Below are 18081 nucleotides of genomic sequence, written 5' to 3' on the forward strand. Positions count from 1 at the left end.
CATTTTCAACAGCAATCTGATGGCAGATATCAAAAACAGTCTGCTAAGTGAAACCATAGCCAACAGTGTGTCTTCAATTTATCTAGCCGTGAATTGAACAATTTATTGTGAGTTGTCATAGCACAATTTTCGAGTCTATAATTTATCTAATCAAAAATTATGTTTTTCTAATCGTCGATGGTTTGCCTATGGATAATAAGATTGAATAGCAAAATCGACATTGTTTTATAAATTTCGGGTTTTTTCTAATGTTTTTTGGCTGGCTCAAAAAAGATTGATTTGATACTACGTTATATGAGTTGTCTTAATCGGTGCTTTTATCAACTGAGTTTTTTCAAAGTCAGTCAAATTCAATAAAAATGATTTCGTATCATAGAAGGTGCTAATTTTTTCTCTTAGATTTTCTTCTCGATGAGCAGTCATATTCTTTTAGCATCTTCTCCCTTCAGGCAATTTGTTTTGCTTAACGCTTGTAGCTGGTACAAAATGCAAACGTTGAAAAATTTAACTGAATGGAGGACTGAATGAATGAACAGATGCATCTGGCCATAGACCAATCGCAAAAAAAAGTAAAAACATGTTTTGATATGATATTTCTTGAATACTCAGCTTATTTTGGTAGAAAACCGAGTAACGTAAGCATAATAAAAAGTGCACAGCACTCACAAGTACAAAATATTTTCCCTTTTTCTTTATATAGTCAGAAATTCCCCAAATTCAGCTATATTTAGGGATCCGAATGACCATTAAAAATTGAAGAAAAAAAACTAGCTTAGCTGCCTCATTGAAAACAGTTTTTTGTGTCAAAACTGTTTTCATTTTTTTAGTTTTTTTAAATTTTTTTTTGGTCGAAGCGTTCTGTGTTAATTGCACAAAAACCGGTGCAATTCTGGGCTACCTTCTTTTAAAGATAACTTATATTATAAGCTGAAAACTTGACTTTTAATTTCTGAAAGGTGTTGCGGAATGTCTTAAATTCATACCCAAAAAACGGTGCTATTTATTTAGATTAAATTAGGAAAATAACGGTTGAAAAAAGGTTCTCTCAGGCTAAGTTTAATACATCTATTACAACAAAAAAGTTTGATCCATCAATTACAATCACGGTTTGAAATTGGAGAAGACAGTTATTTTTTGTTTTGTTTTCGGATGTTTTTTAAATTTTGTTTTTACTTTTTTCCTATGCAAATTTGGTTGACACAAAAACTAATTGGAAAATATTCAAGAATACACCATTTAAAAACCTTGTTAATTGCGATCTGAGCGAGAATTTAAAATCATCAGAAAGCTTACTGAATATCGAGAAAACCCGATTTTGCTTTCTATTTTTATCTCGAATGAGTAAAATGGGAAAAGTTTGTTAGAAGAAAAAAGGTTATTTGAGCTCTGAATTTTCATTTCTACTCCAGGAAGTTAAGTTTTTGAAAAGTTTTTAGCGCTTCCTTGTCAATTTAAAGTTTCAAAAAGAGAAGTCAAATAAACATCTGCCAAAAATTTGTCGTTTTTTTCTCGCTTTTCACGTTTGTTCGTTTTTTGTATCAATTTGTGAAAACAACCCTGGTCGTTTATGTATTTTTTACTGAAGCTCTATGCTTCAAATTTTTTTCCCTCGCAACGCGCACAAAAAAAATCATTTTTGAAAAAATTATGTGAAACATTTTTTTACGAACGTTCTTGCAGCGTTCTGGGCTACCTTCACAGCAGACGGCTAACTTTGATTGACAATTGTTGGCGGTGGTAAAGTTTTGAACCATTTTACCTATTGACTCAAAAGGACCTAGCTCCAGGTTTCTGGCACCTTGATGCGCTTTTGCAGTTTTTAATGTAATTGTGGGGTAGGTTTTTCCATATCTTAATCTGGTTTTATCTGGAAGACCCGAAATTTTCTTTTCATGTGTGCAAAATTGTAAATCAAGTTTAATAGTGGATTTTCAACAAGACCAGCAAATTTTGATTTTCTTCAATACCTCCCAGCCTACGAAAATTAGGCATTTATTAAAAGCTTAAGGTTTTAATTAACGCAAATGATGGGACGTTTTTTTACACTGAAATAGATTATGTGAAACAATTATGCTAACCGGAAGAAATTAATAACCCTTAAGGCTTTTAAAATTATGCTAAACAGTGCTCTGCGGGAATTATTCGATAGCCGTAGATTTCATGACACACATAATTTTGTGATGCAATACATTGAAGCCCTTTCTTTGTAGTTTGAACTGTTTCTACTTTACTTGTTTTGTGTCTATTTTCGAAAAAAGTGAGAACTATTTGTGCTCTGGATGTTGTCTTTCACGCTAATTTCTAACGTATTCTTTTCGGGGGACCCATCTTGGAACGTCAGCTTACTATCCTACCAAAAGTCTATCGAAAATGCTCGTTTTATACTTTGATGTTGAAATAATAACACGAAATTTCAATGCGTGGCGATACATACTGCATCACAAATTTGTTCGAAAAAGAATTGAGGCAATAAACTGTTTGGTCTTTTTAATTCCATAAAAATCTCAAATATTAACTTAAATTAAATCAAATCAGCATAGTTAGAGAGTATTTCAAAAACAACATTTATTTGAGACCAGTTTAAAAGGCATTGGAATGTTCAAGGATTTTGATTGATACGAGCAGTCCTGTCTGAAAAAATGTTGCTAAAGCCTATTGTGCTATAGTGTTCCCTTAACTTTTTCTTTTTATTTGAACAGAGAGCTGTTTGACTCAATGCAGCTACCTTTTTCAGATGTCCTAAAGTCGCAGGTGCATTGGTTCTGTGTTCAGTTTATACGCTAAATTTTTTTTAAGTTCAAAGCTGTATAATTGCAAGGACCTGAGGCACAATTTTTATAGGTCCAGCTTTCAACTCTTTGAGAAGGCGTATTTTAACCCGAGTTTAAAACAATTATTATATTTGATAAAATTTTGCAAATATGTATGCAGTGCAACTTCGGTTCTGTTGCAAAATTATTATTGTAATATGACATTTTTTAGAATGATTTTTACGTAGGAACTTAGACGTCCTTGTATAGTTATTGTGTTTGAAATCTGTCTACTGACTACAACTAACCTTCGTTTCGGCTTTTTTGAGTGCAAATCTACTTTCACACGACGCAATTGTATAAATTCTTCGTTTAAAAAGTGGTTTGCAATATTCCGATGAATTTTTATAATTCGTTTATAATTATTATTTTGATATGAAATGGGATCATTTATCCCTTTATATAAACCTCTTTTTTCGGCCAAAATACTTCTAAGGTTTGAGGTGCAAAATCTTTAAGCCCAGCTTTTGGTTCCGTGAGAGGGCGTTTTGTTTCCAGAGTTCAAATTGATCACAGTATCTGCTACAATATTTTGCGAGATTGTATCCAAAGTGCATCTTCGGCTATGTTGCAATTTTATAATGGAAATGGGACAATTTTCCAGAACACTTTCTTCGATTCGCTATTAGATCGAAAAAAAAGAAAACCTTGAGAAAGTCTAAATTTTACAAAAGTTTGAAATGTACTCAGCAAGAGTAAATATTATATCTATGAACAAATTGAAAATATTGGTTCTAACGGAAATTGTAGAATTAGGAACAAAAAGAATCATCGACTGAATTAATTTATGCTTCGAAGTAAATAAAGTGCATCGCTAAAAGTTAAATTCACAATTCATTCACAGTTGTTCATGTTAATTTCATCACGATAATCAACTTATTCATCTAATTTGATTTTGCTGCTCTTTGTCGAACAATTTAAAAGTTGCATTTAAGACCAAACTTCACTTTAATGAACAAATTTGGGATAAAGTATTTCAAATTTAAGGGTCATTATAACAGTTTATAACGTGTTACTATCGTTCAAAATTAGATCCAAATACACATTTTGAAAATTTTGATCGCCCCGGAATGTAATATTACTAATCAGACAACAAGAATAGGTCAGCCCAAAATAATAAACAGAAAGATTACTAAAATAAATTTACAGTTTGGGGGAAACGCGACCAAAGATGGAGAAAATTCTGGAGTTTTTGTAGAGTTTTGATTCAATTCAGCTAGCTCTGGGAAGCTGCAGCTGGCGAAGTGTTTGACAAAGCCATTGACACCATAGCGTCTTTGGGATCTTTGAACCCTGGAAAAGAAGCCCCTGGAAACCCTGCTGGGTTGAAGAACGGGCTGAACGGAATTGAAGGTGCTCCTGAAGCCGAGGAGACCGCGTTGGCTGCATTTGAGGCGGCGGCGAAGAGTGAACCAGCCGAGAATAGGGATCCAGCTGCGGCCGCTGCTAAGCTTGGTTGCAGCGGACTAAAGGGCGAGTTTGGGGTCGTACTGTTTGATACCGAAGTCAGGGCTCCAGGGTTGAATGGAGAAAACGCAAACGGAATGTGACCAGCGGTACTTTTGAGCGAGGTGCTCGTTGTCGATACGCTGTTGGCTGAAGCAGCTATCGATGACGTAATTGAAGCTGCTAGTTCTGCTGACGTCATGGGTAGCGAGATGGGCGTCCAAGCCGAAGTTCTGTTATTATTTGACACATCAGTCATGCTCTGCATTTTGGGTGATCGTTTTATTGCACCGAGGGAGGAAATGTTGTTGTTGACTGTTGCATGGTGTAAATCGAGCAGTGGAGAAAGCGCGTTGAGATCTTTTGTCGCGCCTGTCGGCGACTGAAGCGGAACATTCGATGTTAGATCAAAAGGTGACACTGAAGACCCAATTGGTTTGATTCCATTGGTCAAGAACGCTGCGGCAGTGGCGACTGAGACCGGGGCTCGAACCCCTGCCAAGTCATTTGTAGGACTTATTTTGTCATCAAGCTGAGATGTGAAGGATGAAGAATTGATATGGTTGTTGTTCAGATGAGACATTATTTGACCCTGTAGCGATAAAGGCAGCTTGCTAGCTGCGGATACTAGCGAGCAATTATTTCCAGATCGAATGCCGGACGCTGGAATCAACCCAGGAGGATTTCCAAAGACACTTGCCAAGGAGCTGAAAATAGACGTTTGCGGAACATCTTTACCAGAGAAAGACTTCACAGTATTATCTGATACGTTGTTTTCACGTTCAAGGTCACTGTTCGAATCCTCACTTTCATTTGCCTCGAACTTAACTTTAAACTTCTCAGATGTACCTTTTTCGTTCATTCTATTCATTGAACTGACGTTCGAGACTGTTATATTCGGCGTTAGTTCAGACCTTGGCTTTTTACTCGGAGCCGGGTAGTCGTTAATCGTTAAAGCATGAGCGCTTCTAGCTTCCATCAACGATCCCACGAGTTCGTTTTTAATTGACGCCATTGAGTCAGTATTGAACCCTGGCGACTCGTCTTCGCTACTAGTTCGTGTGGTTCTCGGGTCTACGGGGAACTTAATGTTCTTCGGCGTAACAAGACCATCACTAGGTGGTCTACTTTTATCCTTATTTGGAGGAGTGATACTACTCGTAGATGAGTTTCCACTCGTGTTTGAGGCAGGAGCCGGATCGTCATTTCCAGTAAAAACAGAGCACTTTTTCTTCCTTCTACAGTGCTTGCACCACGATTCTTGCTGTTCCAAGCCAAACCTGGCCCGACATTTCTTAGAGGCCGATTCTAAAATATAGTGAATCAAAGTTTCCAAGAAATATAGCTTGAACTTGTCATTTGAGGTGGTGCCTCATACCATACTCGTCATAAATGCAGTATTGAGTAATGTACTTTTTTTCTTGGCTTTGAAAATTTGAATCCAAACCTATGAATAAAGTTATTCACAAAAAAAATTAAACACATAGGCGAAGTTGCGCTTCGCAAACACAAGCGAGGAAATCCAAAAAAGCAAAATTTAGCTTTTCCTACTTCCATAAACTTTCTCTATTAAAGCATGGGAAATACCTCTACTTTACATGCCCTAATTTGTAGATTGAAGATTTCCGCACCCTAATTTTTTAAATTGAAGCCTTAAAATTAGATTTAGTTAGTAGTTTTAAGAGTAGAAAAGCGAAGAGTTTTCGAAAATAGTGACGAAAACCTTAAAAAACCTTTAAAAATTTTTCCGAGTTCCATATCAATTTTACTACAAAAAAAAGGGATAAAAGAAATTACACAGGGAAAATCTAAGCACCATGGTAATTTAATGAACTATCAAACTGACAATCAGCAGGTAAAGTTTTTGAAAAAAAAATAACTTTCCAAAAAACGGGCAAAATTTCAAAAATTGGACATATTCTAAGGCCATTTTTAATTTCAAAACGCAGGGGATAGCCGCTTCCGCAGGTAAAATTCGCATACATTTTTTTCGGTTTAACCCTTAATCTCCGATTTGGCAGCGTAATTTTTGAGAAAAAATGAAAAATTTCAAAAACTAGCCACAATGTCAAAAAATGGCTTGTTTGAGGCCATATCTTCTTTCTACCAAATTTAGGTAATAACCGCTTGAGAAGGGGAGTTCCTTATAAATCTTGTTCTTATGATTTAAACCTTCAACTCAGATTTGCGCATTTAACATTTGAAAAAATGGAAAATTTAAAAAACAAATAGGCCGAAAATCCACCTACTCCTACTGAAATTTTCGAAGACTGTAGAGGTAAAATGAAGAGCGATTACCGAAACATGCAGGCACATAGAAGAGCAACTAGTTTTGTCATTGGTACCTTTTTTTTATTGAAAATCGGCACACTTGTTTTTGAGAAAAACGAAATTTCTGCGAAATATCAAAAATTTTCAAAAGCGTCGCAAAAAAAACGAAAACCAACCATTTTCATAAATTTCATAATACATATTTAAAAAAAAAAAAAAAACAGGACCTAAGACTTGCCAAAAATAAAGCAGCAACAAATGCCAAAACAATGTTTATGCTAAAATAAGCTTAAATATGATTAAATTGAAATATACCAAAAGTGTCACCAAATGAGCATTTTTATATGCGACTTAGGTCAAAAAAAAATCTTCGTTATTATACACTGAGCTTGGTTTGTGTAATTAAGAGGACAATTTTGTACTTGGCATCATAGACATTAATGCCGAGTTCTATTATAAAAACATATCTTGGCGAAAAACAGAAAAAAAAAATTTTTGAACGTACCTGGCGTGTGGTCTACATTATCTGAGCCATTACTACTCGCCGTCGTGTCATTCGAGTTGGAACTTGATACCATCGATTTTACAGAGTGAGCTGTCATCATTTTAGCACCACTGACATTCGCACCAGCCATCCCGCCATCACCTTGTTGATTTTCTTGATTCATAACTGGACCCTGTAATCCTGGATTTCCAGGCACCACGCGAGCATTCTGCTGAGGCGCGTGTGACGGCACCATTCCTGGAATCATTCCGTGCGACGGGTGATGCGGCGGAGGTAAGTGTCTACCCTGCATGAAAACATCCGCTTGTTCATCGGCAGTGAGCCCTGCTAAGTTCTCCATTCCTAGGAATCCACTTGAGAGACGTCCGGGATCTCCCATCGCCAGGTCTCGCATCGAGAAGCCTCCAGATCCGTCAGGATGTCCTTCTGGATTTTGACCATCGGGGAAACCAGTCAAGCTTCTTTTCCTGCGTTTTCGATGCTTACTCGTGGCGTAGTTGTCTCTTGCCGACCAAGCTGGATGAAGCCTCTGATGTGCTTGTCTCTCATTTTTGGCCATTTCGTAATAACGATTCTGCTCTGTTTTTTCTAATTGATGCCACTGAAATTGCTTTCAGTTGTTATATCAATCATAGAGTAGCAAATTGGGTTTAGGGGGTGCGAACACCCCTTCCTCTGGAATTCGACCCCTTGCCGACCCAAAGGGTCCCCCCTTTGTACTATTTTGAGATTCATTTTTAGTGACGGACCCTAAAATTTTTCTAAACACGCCTTTGGCGCCAATATATACTAATTTGAGGGGGGAGCGCGCGCCGAAAAAAAAACGTTTTTTGGTCAAAATTTTCCAAAAATTGCTCGAAAATTCCTTTTTGGGTCTGTTTTTCAAAACTTTGCCTGCGGCGCACAAACTTTGGTCAGAATGGGGTCTTTATAGTCATTTAGGAGAGCTCAGAAAATCAATTTGGTCGACCTAAAGAAAAGTCGACAAAATTGTCGAAATTTTTTGAAAATCCGCCCCTGCTATACTTGAGTATGCTTAATTGCAGTCTGTCAATCATTGTTTGAGTAAGAGACCAGGAGTTTATTGAGTTACCAAACAGTCGATAGTCATCGCCATTGCAGACAAGTAAACGTTTTCCAACTTTTTCTTTTGCATTTAATCGACTCTCTTTTAAATTATGACAGCTTGTTCCTGTACCTAGAACAAATTAATTACCTTTCTTCCCAGAATCTGGTTGATAGCAGCCGATTCCTTCAAAGTGCTTTCTTGCATAACTTTTTCCCTATTTTCCTTCATGAAAAGCATGAATGCGTTCAAAGGTTTCTTCACGTATGGTTTCGCAGGTTTAGGCGGCTTCTCCTTCATTCTGAAAAATAACAATCAAAAATAAACAAAAAATAAAGAACAAAAACATCAAAAGCAGGTCTTCCGAATTCTGACAATAAACAATCAACCAAAAGGATGACTTATTTTTTTGTATGTTGTAAAAGCAAGCAAGACAGCCTGTTCTTTCATCTGGTAATTGTGTCACATTTATTATTTATAATAAGGCGTCCTTATATTTGCAGAAACGAATGGTCCTTATTTGATTTTCGGCCATATAAAAATGTACTTGAAAGTACGCAAAATTGAAAAAAAAAACGGGAAGCAATTAAGACAACAAACTATAAAAATATAACTTAAATCATTTTCACTGATCAAGTTTGCTTATTTAAGTTAATTTCATTCAGTCTGGTATTAAAAAATTACCCGTGATTTGGATGATGATTTTGATCCATATGTTCTTGACTCCCTCCATTGTGGTTATTCTGAGCTACCCCATTTGAAGCGCCTCTGTGCAAGTGTCCCCCGTTGCTTCCGCCGTCTCCCGGATGTGTGAGCATTCCGGAAGCACTGTCAACATTTCCGAATGCACCAGCGGGACCACCTCGAGGAAAGGCCGGATTGGATCTGAAAAAAACATAAAAATCAAAATTTATAGCTTTGAATTTTGAAATGAATTGAGCATAAAAACGTCAAAGTCAGTCATAAATATGTTGCGTTTCCTTTCGTTTCAAGATGTCGTTATCATAAAACACTTGCCGCACCAACCATTTAAAACTGACAGTTATATAAACGAATCGAATGCTGGAGTCTTTCAAGCATGTTGGAAAAAAACAATTCAGGAAAAGAAATCTAGAACCGGCTGACAACAATTATACTATTTAATGAAAATTTCTGTTTATTGTCAAAATTAATTTAGCTCCCTCCTTACGCTAAAAACCGTATTTAAATAAAAACAAACCGTGTTAAATAACTGCAGGTCTAACAGCGTTCAGCTCGAAAAAATTGTTTTGAAATGATATAAGAAAACAAGGACAGCAAGTACACAAAAAGCTTCGACCACAATAAGCTTCGAAAAATGAATGAAAGCAAAAAAAAAACATTTTTTACAAAAAAAATACGATTTTTTTTTGTAATTTCTATTCCCAAAAAGGTGCTAAAAAACTTCGCAAACTGCAGGAAAAATAAGTTTTCACGGCTTAAAGGAGAACTTATCGCCATATTATCAGCCGGCTCTCTCTCTCTTTATTTGCTCGAAATTAGACTAAAACACATAGCCAACAGACAGTTGGAAAAAAAGACAATGAACGCACCGAAACAAAAAACGAACTTGTTTTTTGACAAAAAATTCAACATTCAATGTCAAAATAAAACAAAGCTAGCCAGTTACAGTGCAATTAGCACAGAATTTTCCGACCATAGTCTTGCAAGAAAAACACAATAAAAAAGTTTTTTCAAATTATTGTAGTTTTTTTCGGCGCGGTGTGATTAAAGGAGCTTGATCAAAAAACTATAGATTAGGCAGATTCGACAGCCATAATAAAATAAGCTAATTGAAAAACATTTTTGTAAAAAAAAGACGAAACAATATTTCATAAGGTTAATCGAAAAAAAACAAGTAAAAACTTTAAAAGTTTTTACGTTTTAAATTAACTATTGTAAGCCTGCTCGCTCGCTTTATTCACTCGTTGGGGTCGGTGCGTCGGCGCTCATAGACGCACAAAATCCCCAAATAAAGATGTGATCTTAAATCTACAGCGAAAAAACCGTCCTCTCAGGACTTTGACCTCTTCACTGCCAAAAATTTTCTGCTCAAAAAAGTAGTGGTATGGAAAATATCAAAATTACTTGGAATATCGATGAGCTGAGAAACTAAACGATTCATGAAAATGGGCAAGGAAACTTGACAGCCAACACGAAAATCTGACAACTGACCTGGATAAATCGCCGGCTGAAACTGCAGCCAGCAACTGATGATATGGGTTGGATGAAGCAGCTGCTCCGTTAGTCGCCGACGGGTGCCTCCCGTTGAACATATGTGCGGCGAACATCGCCAGGGGTGAACTACTACTCGTCCCGTTTGGTCCCCCCGCCCCATGAAGAGTGTTGAGATTGGCCAGGCTGTTTGGGGATAGCCCAGGGGGAGGAGCAAGCGGCAAACGGGCATTTTGAGGTGATACAGCAGCCGCCCTGAAATCAAACTCGTTTGAAATGCGTGTAGGTTATGAATACAAATTCGAATGTTTAGATCAGTGTTTATTTCAAATGTTAATTTAAGTAATCACGTTAACAATTTATCCTTCCGTTTTTCATGCTTTTTTCTTATTTTCTAACAATATATGCACTTTTTTAAATCGTGAGTGACTTTGGTTATATAAAAATTCATTTTTGTAACATGACTATAATTGATGAAACAAAATTAAACGAATGCGTTGAATTGAGCATGTAAAAAATAGTAGTAACTTCGTGTAAGAAGCAAGACGTCAGCACAACTCAGCCAGCAAAAAAACAACAAAACGGCGGCGAGGCGAAGAGTCTTCAATTGGAGGGACGGATCAAGAGCTCCTCTACGTATCGTGTTAGCTTTGAAACCGGCTCACTTGAGTATAATGTATTATTAGTTTGATTGATGCACCACGATAGATTTTTGTGCCAAGAGCGAGCGACGGTTTTTTTAAACAACTTGGATTGATTTCTGCTATGCATAATAAACTTGTCATCAGATAGGTGCGCGTTCAAACAAACTTCTTCTTTGATTATTTTTCAACTTACACGAGCGGCAAATCTAAAAAATAATGGTCTAGAAAAACGTTTATACTCGCTTTAACCGTCATAGCTTGAATGACGTTTTAAAACTACTTGGCATGATAAAACATTTTCAACCTGATTGAGCTTCTATTACCAGTACAAAAAATTGACTTCAATTTAATTAATTCGATTTTAACGGTGTTATAGCCGCAAGTATAGAGAACATGCTGTTACAAACAAACCTTCGTCTGCAGGAATTTCACATGCTTTTAATTTCTAAATTTTTATACGACAATGTGAATTTAAATTTAAACAAAACCGCCTGTGTCACAAAAACGCTCGTACCCCCACACGCTATGAAATGAACAACAAGACTGCTCATACGTTTATCAGGGCAAAGCCCTGAATGTTCCGACTGCTCTGTAATCTATATCGAATTGCTTTTGGGAAACGAAAATATTGAAAAACAATAAATTTTGGACAAAATAAAAGATCAAGCGTGAAAACTTGAGTCGTACAAAATTAATACGACCGATTAGCTAGACTCAATTCAATTTCGAACGATTTTCTTGTGCGGGCACGCATAAGTAATTCGCGTTACACTTTCGGGATTACGGATAAAATCTACATAGCGCGCATAAATTAGTCCAGAGCATTGCCAAATTGCCAATTTTCACACACACACAAAACTTTGCAAACAAATCGGAGGTAACATATCTTTATAAATTTGATTTTGGAGAAATGATATCTTCAATGGGGCATAAAAATATATTGTTAAAACCTAGTATTTCGATCGCAGAAAATTGACTGAATAAAAAAACCACCCCAATCATAAATGTTCCGTTTTCTTCAAAAGTCGAAACAAAAAGATATGTTTTGCGTATAGCTAAGTACAGTGCTGATTTAAATTAACCGGACAAAACGCGTTAAACTTGAAATTTAAAACCCGTTTTTCTCAAATTGGGTTGAGTTTAGGTGAAAACTTATGAAGACAAAAGTTTCTTAAAATTATAGCAGAATTAATATGGTGTAATTTGTTTTACGAATTTCGGGCCCAAAACTTTACCCCAAAAATGGGTCGTTTTAGCTTTTCTCAGTTAATCAAAAATTACGCCAAAAACACCCAATCGATCACAGACATAATTATATTAAAGTGAGCTCCTTACCTAGCCCAACAAACTTCAAGAAGTGTATATTCTCCAAAAAAGTTTGCAAATCGTTTAAAAATTGTTTTTAAATAAATAGTTGGTATTTTTTATAGTAAAAACTACGTTTGTAGCCTATCAAACAAAAATAAATTAACTTATACAATGTTTTGGAGAATATACCCTTCTTAAAGTTTGTTGGGCTACATAAGGGGCTCACTTTGATATAATTATGTCTGTGATCGACTGGGTATTTTCGGCGTAATTTTTTATTAACTAAGAAAAGCCAAAATGACCCATTTTTGGGGTAAAATTTTGGGCCCGAATTTCGTAAAACAAATTAGACCATATTAATTCTGCTATTTTTTAAGCAAGTTTTGTCTTCATAAGTTTTCACCTAAACTCAACCCAATTGGAGAAAAAAGCGTTTCAAATTTGAAATTTAGCTCGTTTTGTCCGGTTAATTTAAATCAGCACTGTATTAAATAGACCAAATAATATGCCCGTATTTAGTTTGGAGCAATTTCTAAACTGATTATATCTGCTTAAAGTATATCCGCGTCAATTATCCCAAATTGGCAATATTTAAACCCCCATAACTTTACGAAAAACTACCCCAGGTAAATTATATGTCTAAATTTGAGATCAGGACATCGCTGAATTTCTTCAAAAACGGCCAGTTAAAAAGTCGAAAATTGAGAAAAAACCACCCCGAGCACAAGTAATCCATCACTTTCTTCGAAAGTCGGAAATAACACAAAATATCTTGGCTCAATTCAATTTAGAATGATTTACGAGTGGACGAAGATCACAAAATATGATCACAAAAGAAAACTTTTTTTGAGATCAAAACATCAGTAGCTTTTAAACCATATGAAAAAAAAATCCCTTCAAAAATGGCTAGTTCAAAAAAATAAATAGGTCTGGAAAATTTAACTCTAAAATATTAGCTTTATTTTCTTTAAAAAGCTATGAAAAAGATGGCAAACTTTGTCTGGCAGATGTTGAGACAATCAGATTTAATTATTTACTACATTTATTTTCAGGTGTTTAGGTTCACTAAAGCCAATAATTATTAGTATTGATGAACGAATCAAACGACTAAATGAAAAGAATAGTAGCCGACAGCTGTGCAATTACAACCAATACACCATCCAAATTTGCAAACAAATCGAAACAAAAATAGGCTTCGTTTTTAATGTGGAGGCTTTAAGTTTTATGGCTAAAGGTAAAATTTTCAATTTCATCTAAATTAGAGCAAAGAGTGCTCGATTGTAAATCCGGTCTCGCCTTTTTTTTGAAGATGAAGCGTCCCATTCAAAAAACTTGTTTAGAAGTGTGGTGGCACAAAACTACTTGATATCTACTCAAAGTGAGATGAAAACAAAAATAACATTTAGGCTAGTTAGATTTTCTACCAAAGTATTTCAGAATTTCGTTTTATTTGGCCTTCAAGGTACAACGTAAAAATTGACTAAGACTTCGTTTTCTTTCTATTTGTTATAACAACTTATAACGTATCAAAGCTCTTGAAATTTAAAAAAGATTTATGATTGCTTTAGAAGTGTGATTGACTATAAGTTAATCCTAAAATATGTGTCTTTTTTTCGAAGTTACATCAGAGCCCAACACAACACTGATATATAAGATGAATTTTTGTACTTAATTCTTTATTCTGATATAGGATCAAAATTTTCCCTTAAACCACACGCAATTTTATCTGAATTTTTTGGCTACTAATTTTTGCTAGAAATCACCCAAAGCATTGCTTCTAACATTAAAATATGGTCAGAGCAATGAAGCCCGGGTTTTATTTTTCAAGAATGATATTCAAGACAATATTTCTGGGTTTTGCTGCCTAAATCACCTTTTTATTCAGATTTTCGTTTTAAAAACATGATTTGACTAAAAATTCATCCTACAAAATGTATATTTTTTCTCAGTTGAATCAAATTTAGAGGCACACAATTTTTGAGATATGGTTGAGTAAACTAAATCGAAATAATCAATTTTGTGAAATCACAGTTTTGTATCTTTGCTTAAAATCAAAACGATTAATTTCAAAGACAAAACTGTTTGAAATAGAAAACCCGAAGTATAAATATTGCGTCACTTTTTTCGAAAGTTGGAACAATAATAGTTCGAATTCGCCTACCAATTGGATAGTGCGGCTGATACGGCGGCAGTGTTGTAAGTTGCACTTGAAGATACAGAGGTCAAAAGGGGAGAGGACACAGAAGGGTTCCCACTCACCCCCACCCCTGTCCCAGACCCCGAATGGGACACTCCGCCGGACAAAGAGGCTCCTGAAACAAAGAGAGAGACATGTTTAATCTTTGAGCAATTTTTCCAAAAATTATGCACAATTATATTGGCTCCGTGCCAGCACGCGAAAATGGACAGATTGTAAAATTAAGGAAACTGACAACTCGCAAAGTTGGACAACTAATAAAAGAGTCTCATCGTTAAATCGCAATCGGTGATTCAATAATGTTGTTTGTTTCCGAAAAATATATATCATACGAAATCAATTAAACGAATTACATTATTCGTTCATTTTTCATATTAATTCAATTTAATTTAATCTCTGGTTCATTTTAAGTTATTTTTTTGCAATTGCGAAGATAGTAGAAAGAATCAGATGTTAAAAACGATAGTGGCACAAGGCTCAAAGTCTGAATAAGCTCTTTAAAACTTTACCTTTGACGTCCAGGCCACTCCCGGGCGGCGGAGGAATTTGCAGTCCGGGGATTCCAGAGAAAGGGCTGTACAGTTTACTGGCCTGAAATAGAACAACTACCTTAGTAGACATTCAAATTATCAAGTTAAGAACTAAAGCGCTATTTGGTGCAAACTTTCTTTTGTTTTCAAAATTTGACGCAACAAATATCATTGAAAAAGTGCACGAAAGGAAAAGATTGTCGTTAATGAAAAGAAGACAAGAAATTACATCGTGTTAATCGAACTGAATCGAATTAGCACCTAATGTATCTTCAATTCTCAATACATTTCAAAATGTTGATAAAATGATGGTTATCTCTCGACCCTGTTTTTGAAGAAAACTTTGATAAAATAGTAGAGAGCACCTTTTTAAGATAAAAATTGTTTTCATAAAATTTCAGTTTGCAGTTGTTTTGCAATATTTGTTGCAAAATGTTTTCTATTAGCAGAACGATAAGTAAAATGCTTGGATTATTTTCTCTGATGGATCTAGGTGCGGGTCTACCATTTTTTCGTGGGGGAGTGAAATTTTTCCTTAGTCGAGTAAGTTGATTTTCCAAGCTCTCTTAAAACATTATAATGACCGGCAAATTTTTGGGACAAAACAAGTCAAAAAATACGTTTTAAATTAAGAAATTAATGCGCTTTATTGTCAAGCACTCCGCTCAAATTTAATGTAAATGGGCGCCAAAGACGACTTTCGAAAGGTTATAGGGTTGGTCGACTGAAAATTGACGTCAAAAAATAATATTGAAGAGACCCTCTGGGTGGTGACGAGGTCGAAACCCTAAGGGGGAGGGGAGCCTTCTCCCCGTAAATCCGCTACTGAATGGTACCTTCTATTTCTGAAAATTTGACGCTAATTCAAAGGAACTGAAATTTCTAATTCAACTTAATTACTACTTTTTAAATGTCTATGTGCGAATAGTATTATTATGCAGTGCAATTCATCCATGTTTTGTTCGTTTCCGATAAGTGTGCAACAGATATTCAATTCGGTTTAATCTCTCGTCTGACATTTTTAGCAGCAGCGACTTTACCTCGAGGTGTGCGGCAGCAAGCAACATTTGGCTACTTGCTTGTGCCGCTCGACAAGCCGCGCTCGGCAAGTTATTTATCGAGGGGTTTGTCGAAACACTATTGGACGGGTTGCAACCCGCACCCGCGAACCCCAACTAAAATTGAACATTAGGCATCAATTAAGCTCCACTTAGGGTTAAATACCAATTGAAATTGATTCGAGAATAGAGGGCCGATGAAGATTGCTCAATTGATCCAATTAGCCTAGTAAAATTATCACATTCCTCTACTTTTTTTCTGTTTTCAATTGTTTTTTTTTCAAAGCATAAAATAATTTTGAAATTTGAGTAATTATATTCCTATCAAAACATGGGTTCAAAAACACATCAAAATATTAAATTATGTATTTTAGCAACTGTACCGAAAAATTGAAGTCGTGATCCGTGAAATCTCTGATTCACTACATGCTGATCAAATGTAAATTTGACCTCAATCACTTGACCTTATTAAGCTCAACCCCATTCCTTGTTTGTTTATTGTCTGGCGGTATTTTGGAGTCAACAAGCATTGAACTTTCAACAAAAATTATACCAATCAATCAAAAATTATTCATGACAGTTGTACTGTTTATCTGAATGCGTTCAACAAACAATGCTAAAATTAAGGCTGAACTGTTTACTATTTTTTTTTCACAAAAACTGAAGAGTTGAATTTCAAAGCAATTAGCTGATTGCAAAAAAGTGAAAGACGTTCGATTTGAATTTCAAAAAGCGTCTTCTTACGAGTCAAAGTGTCCGTTAAATACTCACAACAAGCAGTAGAAGTGAAATCTGCCTTAAAACGGGTCTTAGACGACAATTTTGCAATTTAAATTTCTGTCCGCCGTTTTAAAACACAAAAGTCTGCTTTTAAAATAGTATTTAAACATTTCATATTCTAATTTAAAACCGCTTGACTGTTCGAGAGATGTTACAATGACGTAAACTATTAAAAGAACGCTGTTTAAAGTCTTATCTGCAATTATTTCAGGTGCTGTTTTCGACATCATAAAAATTGCTGACAAAATTAACAAAGCTTGATTAAAAAAACAGCCCAAGTTATTTATTTATTGACAACTTCATCATACTATATTACATCTTCCCAATTTTGAACGGAAGATGTCTTAGTTCATTCACAAACAACCAGATACTTTCCTCGCATGAAAAAGACAGGCTTTTGTGTTTTTAAACAGATTATCTCAACTAAATGATGATTACACATATTTAAAATTTTAGATATTTTGGTTCAGTCTTTTTTGAAGCAACCGCGTAATCCGACTGTTAAAGGACATACCGCCCATTTAAGTCAAATCACAATAAAAAAATGTTTTTGTTCTTTAACTTCAGTTAATTCTGGCTTAATCTATTCAATCTATGCTCAAATTTCAGTAATAGTTTGCAATGCTCCATCTTAATAAAAAAATGGCCACTAATTTTCTGAATTTGAACCAAATGTATTGGTTCAACTGAATTAACGAAGACGAAGCTTCATGCTGCAACTTTTAACTAGTCCACGACAAATTTGACATTTTGCATGAAATCTTCTATATCATGTCTACAGCGCTGATTTAAATTATCCGGACAAAATGTACAAAATCTGAAACTTCAAACGCGTTTTTCTCAAATTGGGTTAAGATTAGGCAAAAAGGGAAGAGAACAAAAGTTTCTTAGATTTTCATCAGAAAAATTATGATAAAATTAATTTTGCGAGATTCGGACTTTACTCCAAAAATGATAAATTTGGCTTTTTAGTTACACAATAATCACGCTGAAACTACTTAATTGATTGATAAAAAAGTTATATCAAAAAGAACCTCTTACTCAGCCCAACAATGTTCTATAGGGGTAAAATGCCCAAAAATGTGTGCAAAAATCTAAAATTTGTTATTAAGCAAGATTTTGAGTTTCCTTTAGTTAAAATAACCTTTTTAATTAATAGGCAAAAATATTTTTTCTTATAAAATTTTTTGGAGAACTTACCCCTCTAAAAATCGTAGGGCTGTGTAAGATGCTTCTTTATAAATGTATTCTCAGCGTAATTCTTGATTAACTA

General features: G+C 35.2%; 1 protein-coding gene across 7 annotated transcripts in view; it reads right to left on the reverse strand.

Moving 5' to 3' along the window:
- Nucleotides 1-3501: 3501 nt before the first annotated feature.
- LOC134851860 (uncharacterized) overlaps nucleotides 3502-18081 on the reverse strand; it is a 61612-nt gene continuing 47032 nt past the window's right edge. For 6 of the 7 annotated variants that reach the window (XM_063868134.1, XM_063868131.1, XM_063868135.1 and 3 more), the window contains exons 6-13: nucleotides 16011-16145; nucleotides 14950-15031; nucleotides 14405-14555; nucleotides 10292-10546; nucleotides 8783-8983; nucleotides 8249-8399; nucleotides 7033-7633; nucleotides 3502-5564 (exon numbers count right to left, since the gene is read on the reverse strand). In XM_063868134.1, coding sequence (XP_063724204.1) covers nucleotides 4027-5564; nucleotides 7033-7633; nucleotides 8249-8399; nucleotides 8783-8983; nucleotides 10292-10546; nucleotides 14405-14555; nucleotides 14950-15031; nucleotides 16011-16145 — 3114 coding nt within the window. In that variant the 3' untranslated portion in view covers nucleotides 3502-4026. The remainder of the gene's footprint in view (nucleotides 5565-7032; nucleotides 7634-8248; nucleotides 8400-8782; nucleotides 8984-10291; nucleotides 10547-14404; nucleotides 14556-14949; nucleotides 15032-16010; nucleotides 16146-18081) is intronic. The other variant, XM_063868137.1, reaches the window with a different exon arrangement.

Source organism: Symsagittifera roscoffensis, chromosome 7, assembly GCF_963678635.1.
Source record: "Symsagittifera roscoffensis chromosome 7, txSymRosc1.1, whole genome shotgun sequence".
Taxonomy (NCBI): Eukaryota; Metazoa; Xenacoelomorpha; order Acoela; family Convolutidae; genus Symsagittifera; species Symsagittifera roscoffensis.